Source organism: Etheostoma spectabile, unplaced genomic scaffold (genome assembly GCF_008692095.1).
Source record: "Etheostoma spectabile isolate EspeVRDwgs_2016 unplaced genomic scaffold, UIUC_Espe_1.0 scaffold00010018, whole genome shotgun sequence".
Classification (NCBI taxonomy): Eukaryota; Metazoa; Chordata; class Actinopteri; order Perciformes; family Percidae; genus Etheostoma; species Etheostoma spectabile.
Window position 1 is genome coordinate 1,451 of NW_022603777.1, and position 9,206 is coordinate 10,656.

The following is a 9,206-nucleotide window of genomic DNA, read 5'->3' on the forward strand; positions in this document are numbered from 1 at the left end:
GTGTGTCTCTGTGTGGACAGACATGATGGGAGCTAATTCTTCCTGATTCCTCCACAGACTGGACCAGGAGAGCTCAGAAGGTCCCAGTGGTCAGCCTGCCCAGCAGCATCAACCCACCTGGACTCCATCTTTATGGTCTGTACATGTACACCAACTACTTTACATCTATTCTGTTCCCATCATCTCCATGCTGCCCTGTTCAGACCAGAGGGTCCTCAGTCTGTCCATCGTGGATCTGATGGTTGCTTCCATGATTTCAGTCTGATTGGCATTCGTATAATCTTCTGTTCCAGCTTCTGGAGCACAATATTGTCACTTTTGTGAAGAACGAGCTGAAGAAGATTCAGAAGCTTCTGAGACCAGATTACCCAGAATGCCCAGAGAGTCAGAGTAAGGGGAGGGTGAAGAGCAGGGCAGCAGCAGAGAGGCGTTTCTGAAGATCACACTGCACTTCCTGAGGAGAATGAAGCAGGACGGGCTGGCTGACCGTCTGCAGGGCAGTAAGAGGATTTCTCTAAAGATTTAACTTGCTGGACTAGTGGGACGTTTACTAATGTCTCCAGAGAAGGGTCAGAGTATGTTCCTGTTTCTTTATAAATCACCTACTGATCTTCTTTGTTCTGTATTCATTCAGGAAGTCCAGCAGGAGTTTCTAAGTGTAAACTCAAATCTAAGTTAGACAGGAAGTTCCAGCGTGTGTTTGAGGGGATTGCTAAAGCAGGAGACCAAACTGTTCTGGATCAGATGTTCACAGAGATCTTCCTCATGAAGGGAGGGGCTGCAGAGGTCAATGATCAACATGAGGTCAGACAGATTGAAACAGCATCCAGGAAACCAGACAGACCAGAAACAACAATCAGACAAGAAGACATCTTTAAAACCCCACCTGGAAGAGATGAACCAATCAGAGCAGTGATGACAAAGGGAGTGGCTGGCATCGGGAAAACAGTCTTAACACAGAAGTTCACTCTGGACTGGGCTGAAGGCAAAGCCAACCAGGACATCCAGTTCATATTCCCATTCACCTTCAGAGAGCTGAATGTGCTGAAAGAGAGAAAGTTCAGCTTGGTGGAACTTGTTGATTACTTCTTTAGTGAAACCAAAGAAGCAGGACTCAGCAGGTTTGAAGAGGTCCCGGTGGTCTTCATCTTTGACGGTCTGGATGAGTGTCGACTTCCTCTGGACTTCATCAACACTAAAATCCTGACTGATGTTACCTGGACTGTACCAGGACAAGGTGTTCTGCTTCGTCCATCTGAGTGTTCAGGAGTTTCTGGCTGCTCTTCATGTCCATCTGACCTTCACAGACTCTGGAGTCACCCTTCTGGCAGAAGAACAAACATCATCAACACAGTTCTACCAGAGTGCTGTGGACAAGGCCTTACAGAGTCCAAATGGACACCTGGACTTGTTCCTCCGCTTCCTCCTGGGTCTTTCACTGCAGACCAATCAGAATCTCCTACGAGGTCTGATGGCACAGACAGGAAGTAGCTCAGAGACCAATTGGGAAACAGTGAAGTACATCAAGAAGAAGATAGATAAGAATCTGTCTGCAGAGAGAAGCATCAATCTGTTCCACTGTCTGAATGAACTGAATGATCGTTCTCTAGTGGAGCAGATCCAACAGTCCCTGAGTTCAGGACGTCTCTCCACAGATAAACTGTCTCCTGCTCAGTGGTCAGCTCTGGTCTTCATCTTACTGTCATCAGAAGAAGATCTGGACGTGTTTGACCTGAGGAAATACTCTGCTTCAGAGGAGGCTCTTCTGAGGCTGCTGCCAGTGGTCAAAGCCTCCAAAAAAGCTCTGTACGTGGGATTAATTCATCAATAAATACTCTATCTTTTTACAACAGGAGTTAATAATAAATAACTTCCTGTTATCTCTCCAGGCTGAGTGGCTGTAACCTGTCAGAGAGAAACTGTGAAGCTCTGTCCTCAGTTCTCAGCTCCCAGTCCTCTAGTCTGAGAGAGCTGGACCTGAGTAACAACAACCTGCAGGATTCAGGAGTGGAGCTGGTCTCTGATGGACTGAAGAGTCCAAACTGCACTCTGGAGACTCTCAGGTCAGACCAACTTACTCTTTGTCTTTGATTTGATGATGTTTCTATTTACTTTAAGCTTCAGCCCTTCTCATGTCAGGACTGATTTCAGAAGGTCTTTGAATGTTTCCTAAGTATTTTGTTTTTATTTATAATCATGTGTCACAAAGCCTGAAATATGAATTGTGGCTGAGTTCTAGAAATATTTTTTTTATTTTATTATCATGTGACTTTGATACCTGGTTCAGTCTTGATTAGTTATCTGCAACTTGTTTAGAATTAAACAGAAAGGACTTAAACTGAAAGAGGATTTAATATATTAAATCTATAAATTCCAGACTCAACATTTAAACCTACAGATGTTATCTGTCTTGTTTCCTGTGGTCTCTCCAGGCTGAGTGGCTGTAACCTGTCAGAGAGAAGCTGTGAAGCTCTGTCCTCAGTTCTCAGCTCCCAGTCCTCTAGTCTGAGAGAGCTGGACCTGAGTAACAACAACCTGCAGGATTCAGGAGTGGAGCTGGTCTCTGATGGACTGAAGAGTCCACACTGCACTCTGGAGACTCTCAGGTCAGGATTCATTAACCCGTTCAACTGATGACCATTTAAACTCTAGTTGATAAACAGCTGACGTGTAGCTTTGTGTCTGTTGATGTGATGAACTTTAGCAGTAGTTTTGAGACTCAATGATTAAATCCTGCAGATGATTTTAAAGATTATTCAAAATCTGGACTAAAATGATCCTGGACAACAACGAAAGAAAGAACTAGCACATGGCTCCACGTGTTGACAGAGGCTTCCTGTGTGTTGTTCTGTGTGTTTCCAGTCTGTCAGGCTGTCTGATCTCAGAGGAAGGCTGTTCTTCTCTGGTCTCAGCTCTGAGCTCCAACCCCTCCCATCTGAGAGAGCTGGACCTGAGCTACAATCATCCAGGAGACTCAGGAGTGAAGCTGCTGTCAGCGGGACTGAAGGATCCTCTCTGGAGACTGGACACTCTCAGGTACACACACTGATCAACAAGAAGGAGATATTAGTGTAGGACGTTTTAAAGGAGAACATCTCCAGGAACTAAAATCATAACTCCCTTTGTTAATAGTTGATGGAGTTTGGACAGATATCTGTCTGTGGTTTAAAGAAACATCTTTTTTCCTCTTTCCTGGGATCAAATCTGTTTCACTACACTAAGAGAGGTCCAGTACCGGGTTAGCCTAGCTTAGCACAAGGCAATGTGCTTTTCTGTGTGGATGAAGCATTAATCTCCTCTTTAGGCAGACTAGTTATCTAGAGGTTTAAATGTCAGCTGCCGGTGCTGCATGGCTCACGTTATCGTTTAGAGACGTACTCTGACGTCTGGACCAGTTATTTCTCTTAGGTCCTCTTGTGCTGGGAGAGTACGATTCTAGATTAAAAAAGTCCCTCAAAACCCTCTTTCCTGGTTCCTGTGGGGTTTGAAGTGATGTACAGGGAGGAAGAGGAGGCTGCAGATCCAGAGAGAGGGACGGGGGTAGAGAGGGATCAGGAGGAGGAAGATGAAGAGGCCAGTTGTAAGGCTGATTTGTTAAAATAAAATAATAACAATATATAGTAGTTCATCACAGGCACGGCGCCAGGATTTCAGTTTTGGATGGGCCAGACCAATTTTGGGTGGGCCTTAAATTAAAACATGATATCAAATCACTGTTTAACCTAATACAACTGAATAATATACTGTTATATTATCTGTGCTAACATAATAGAGATTTCAATAGCTTGATGCTCTTTAAATATGTTGTAAAAAAACATTGTACAAACGTTTCGTTGTATAGGACGACCCTGTCGGACAGCTCTCCTTGGTTCTGCCCAGAGAGGAGCGCGTTGGAATCTCCATTACGCACCACACCTGGCTGCGCTATTACGCAAAGCTCCATAGACCTAAGACTGGAACAGTGGTCGGGCATTTAATATTTCCCCAAAACATAATTTAGTTCTGCTCGTATAACAGGAGGCCGAATATTTCACAATTCTGTTTAATTGTTTTTAAGTTTTCAACACTACAGATCAACAACACTGGCCGACAGTTTCATTCAACACCCGGGCACAGAACTTGTTCATTGACGTCATCTGTCGTGTAAAACGAGACTCAAGTTATTTCCAAAAGAGACAAACTGTTACTTTAGTGTGATTCATGTTATAACCATATTTAACAAAAGGAAATAAATCACATTAACAACAGACACAGCGGCCATAACAAGGGGAACCCATGAGGGAAAAAGAACAGTAACAAGCTGATATAGAAATAGAAATGTGCCTGTAGATTTGTAACGGGTTATGAATCGATTATTTTAATATATCTCAATTCAGAGAGAGTAGCCTTCACATACTCTTATCCCCTCGTGGTAAACAATTAAACTCGCTAAAAAGGCCTAGAAGAGGCGAACAGGGAACGACTCATTTCCTCTTTTTCTCTCTGCTATGTTACTAACTTTCAACATGTAGCCTACGAATTCATCGCATGTTTTTAGGTCGCCTCGCACACACACACACACACTGACACAAATTACAGCAGTAGTCGGCGGGGTTTGCTCTTTAAAATGTCGATGATATCATCGAAGTCGAAAGTTACTGTAAGCTCTCGTATGTCAACAGACATATATAGACATAAGGCGAGACGTAAGCATGGTGCTCCTGTTTGGTGTTTTAATCCGATTGACACTGGAAAAGACGCAACTGTACAGGACGTCATCGGCAGTGTTATCAGAGCTTTTTTTTCTTTTCTTTTTTTAGCACAAATTATGAGATAATTTGACACTTTTTAATAATTCTTTATAATTAAATATATTATTTTCTTTTTTTTTTTATGAAAATTTGTGGGTGGGACTGTTGAAAAGTCTGTGGGCCCAAAATAATAACAATATATAGTAGTTCATCAACATAAAATGTAGATATAGTTGAATGTGAAACAAACAGGATCTTGACTTTCCTCCATACACACTAATATAATAATCCACATTAATTTAATAATACACATTAATATAATAATCCACATTAATATAATACACACTAATATAATAATCCACATTAATATAATACACACTAATATAATAATACACATTAATATAATAATACACATTAATATAATACACACTAATATAATAATCCACATTAATATAATACACACTAATATAATAATACACATTAATATAATACACACTAATATAATAATACACATTAATATAATACACACTAATATAATAATACACATTAGGCAAGGCAAGGCAAGGCAGCTTTATTTGTATAGCACATTTCAGCAACAGGGCAATTCAAAGTGCTTTACACAAAATCAGTTAAACAGATAAAACACAGGTAAAAACAGTTAAAAATCATAAGCATTAAAAACTAATAAAACACATGAATAGACAGTTAAAAACAAAATAGAAACATTAGGACACATAAAACACAAGAATAAAAGTTACAGTGCAGCATAAGAAATTTAAAGAAATGAGCATTCATTTAAAGAAAGGCAGCATCAAAAAGAAAGGTCTTCAGCCTTGATTTAAAAGAACTGAGAGTAGCAGCGGATCTACAGGTTTCTGGGAGTTTATTCCAGATATGAGGAGCATAGAAACTGAAAGCTGCTTCACCCTACATACATTAATATAATCCACACTAATATAATAATACACATTAATATAATACTACAGAGTAGTTGCCCGTTATTGTAAACACATCCTGTCCTGGGGGGTTAGGGTTATGTTATTGTAAATACATCCTGTCCTGGGGGGTCAGGGTTAGGTTATTGGTTGCTTATTGGCTGTTGGTTATCCTTGCTGCTTATTGGCTGTTTGTTATCCTTGTTTCTTATTGGCTGTTGGTTATCCTTGTTGCTTATTGGCTGTTGGTTATCCTTTGGGGGATTTATCTCGTTGCTGAAGGCCGTTTCCAGAGTTTGCTGCTGCAGTTCTTCCTTTTAGCTTTCGTAAATTCGTTGAGCTCTTTAGCGTGACGCGTCTTCAAATGTTGAATTAAGTTGCTGCTGTTGAATTTTGCAACTCTCGTACCACCCCTCGAAACTGCTTCTTTAGCTTGTTTTAAGGAGGCGTTAGGGGATCAGTTCTTCTTCGCCCCTCTAAAACAGCAGCGCAACTATTTTAAGAGCAGCGAAGAAGAACTGTGTCCGAGCTAACGGAGCTAACCAGTAAATAGATTCCTATTTCTAATAGTTTACGTGGTGTCGGATCGATGCCTGGACTCCAGTACTCGATGATACCGATGCCATTTTCAGCAGTATCAGAGGCATTTCTGATACTGGCATCAGAATCAGAACATCTCTACATGTAGTAGATCCAGATTAAAGACCTGGTCCTTCTGCCGTTACCAAACCCTTAGAGAGAGAGACAGGTCAGTGAGAGACAGGTTAGAGGGAGCGAGACAGGTCAGAGAGAGCGAGACAGGTCAGAGAGAGAGAGACAGGTCAGAGAGAGAGAGACAGGTCAGAGAGAGAGACAGGTTAGAGAGAGACAGGTTAGAGAGAGAGACAGTTTAGAGAGAGACAGGTTAGAGAGAGAGAGAGAGACAGGTTAGAGAGAGAGACTGGTTAGAGAGAGAGACAGGTTAGAGAGAGAGACAGGTTAGAGAGAGACTGGTTAGAGAGAGAGACAGGTTAGAGAGAGAGAGAGACAGGTTAGAGAGACAGAGAGAGAGACAGTTTAGAGAAAGACAGGTTAGAGAGAGAGAGACAGGTTAGAGAGAGAGAGAGACAGGTTAGAGAGAGACAGGTTAGAGAGAGAGACAGGTTAGAGAGAGACAGGTTAGAGAGAGAGACAGGTTAGAGAGAGAGTCAGGTTAGAGAGAGAGAGACAGGTTAGAGAGAGAGACAGGTTAGAGAGAGAGACAGGTTAGAGAGAGAGACAGGTTAGAGTGAACCCAGCTGTGTGAGAGAGTGATGTAATGCCCCCCCCCCCCCTCCTTTCAGGGTGGAGCCTGCTGGAGTCAGATGGTTGACACCAGGTCTGAGGAAGTGTAAGTGTGTTTTTAATTTCATTCATCAGACTGTGACATCACTCATTCAACCCTGTGATGTCATCACCAAAGAGCTGATTGGTTAATAACTGCAGCTGTGTTGTGTCTCGTTGTCTCCGTCAGATTCCTGTGAACTCACAGTCGACACCAACACGGTACACAGGAGACTCAAACTGTCTGACAACAACAGGACGGTGACCCGGATGGAGGAGGATCAGCCATATCCTGGTCATCCAGAGAGGTTTGAGTCCTGGTCTCAGCTGCTGTGTAGAGATGGTCTGACTGGTCGCTGTTACTGGGAGGTCCAGACCAGAGGAGAGGTTTATGTATCAGTGAGTTACAGAGGAATCAGGAGGACAGGAGACAGTAGAGACTGTGGGTTTGGATATAATGATCAGTCCTGGAGTCTGAGCTGCTCTGATGGTGGTTACTATGTCCGTCACAATGACAGAGTAACCTCCGTCTCCGTCCCCCGTGTCTCTGGTAGAGTAGCAGTGTATGTGGACTGTCCTGCTGGCTCTCTGTCCTTCTACCAGTCTCCTCTGCTCACTGATCCACCTCCACACCTTCAACCCTCATCCACTCAGACCCTCTATCCTGGGTTTGGGTTCTGGTTTAGTGGTTCCTCAGTGTCTCTGAGTCCTGTGTAGGACGGAGAGTCTCCTCCTGTCTCTCACTGCTGATCAGCTGAGTCTGGACAGGATCACACACACACACACACACACACACACACACACACACACACACACAACCACACACACACACACAAACCACAGACAGACACACACACAAAACCACAAACACACACATACATACACGTACACACAAACACAAACACACACACACACACACACACACACACACAACCACAGACAGAGTACACAACACAAAACTTCAAAATAAAAACACTTCCTGTGTCGGTTTGCAGGAAGACTAAATTCTTGTTATATATATATATATATATATATATATATATATATATATATATATATATATATATATATATATATATATAAGGTTGTGTACCTCTTCACATATCAGCTGTAAATCAAGTACTGTAAATACTGTAATACTGAGTTTTAATCACTATAATCTTCTTTAGACAACTTTAGTTTGAAACTAAACATGAAGTTCTTATTCCAGAGCTTTACTACCATTTTACAACAACGCAGTACTGCAGTACAACGGTGAGGTACTTTTACTAGAGTATCTTCATTTTCTCCTACTTGCCTATTGTACGTTTTAATGATATATTTGTACTGCTTAACGTTGCATATTCATGTACATGTTACTATATATGATGAGTAATCTACGATGTATCAAAGAGGATATAGTATAATTGCTCTAAATGACAGTAACTAGTACTCATCCCAGTTTAGAGACAGTAATGTTGTAGTATAATTACTCTAAATGACAGGAACTAGTACTCATCCCAGTTTAGAGACAGTAATGTTGTAGTATAATTACTCTAAATGACAGTAACTAGTACTCATCCCAGTTTAGAGACCGTAATGTTGTAGTATGATTACTCTAAATGACAGTAACTAGTACTCATCCCAGTTTAGAGACAGTAATGTTGTAGTATAATTACTCTAAATGACAGTAACTAGTGCTCATCCCAGTTTGGAGACAGTAATGTTGTAGTATAATTACTCTAAATGACAGTAACTAGTACTCATCCCAGTTTAGAGACAGTAATGTTGTAGTATAATTACTCTAAATGACAGTAACTAGTACTCATCCCAGTTTAGAGACAGTAATGTTGTAGTATAATTACTCTAAATGACAGTAACTAGTACTCATCCCAGTTTAGAGACAGTAATGTTGTAGTATAATTACTCTAAATCACAGTAACTAGTACTAATCCCAGTTTAGAGACAGTAATGTTGTAGTATAACTACTCTAAATGACAGTAACTAGTGCTCATCCCAGTTTGGAGACAGTAATGTTGTAGTATAATTACTCTAAATGATAGTAACTAGTACTCATCCCAGTTTAGAGACAGTAATGTTGTAGTATAATTACTCTAAATGACAGTAACTAGTACTCATCCCAGTTTAGAGACAGTAATGTTGTAGTATAATTACTCTAAATGACAGGAACTAGTACTCTATAATATACTAAGTTGACTTGTCTCATGTTAGTTTGGAGTTCTGTATCTTTTCACAATAA

The 9,206-nt window shown here is 41.1% G+C and overlaps 1 protein-coding gene across 1 annotated transcript; it reads left to right on the plus strand.

The window, feature by feature from the left end:
* The first annotated feature begins 307 nt into the window (after positions 1 to 307).
* LOC116679251 (NACHT, LRR and PYD domains-containing protein 12-like) lies at positions 308 to 7,684 on the plus strand. Its single transcript, XM_032508936.1, has 6 exons — positions 308 to 500; positions 635 to 1,237; positions 2,378 to 2,606; positions 2,863 to 3,036; positions 6,988 to 7,034; positions 7,158 to 7,684. The coding sequence occupies exons 1-6, from the start codon at positions 464 to 466 to the stop codon at positions 7,682 to 7,684; spliced, it is 1,617 nt and encodes a 538-aa protein (XP_032364827.1). The 5' UTR covers positions 308 to 463.
* The last annotated feature ends 1,522 nt before the right edge of the window (positions 7,685 to 9,206 follow it).

Excerpts from the sequence above, each read along its gene's own strand:
- LOC116679251 (XM_032508936.1), top strand. The coding sequence starts at position 464 with ATGAAGCAGGACGGGCTGGCTGACCGTCTGCAGGGCA. Across the intron at positions 501-634 it reads GGCTGACCGTCTGCAGGGCA|GAAGTCCAGCAGGAGTTTCT; the intron begins GTAAGAGGATTT and ends GTATTCATTCAG. Across the intron at positions 2,607-2,862 it reads TGCACTCTGGAGACTCTCAG|TCTGTCAGGCTGTCTGATCT; the intron begins GTCAGGATTCAT and ends GTGTGTTTCCAG.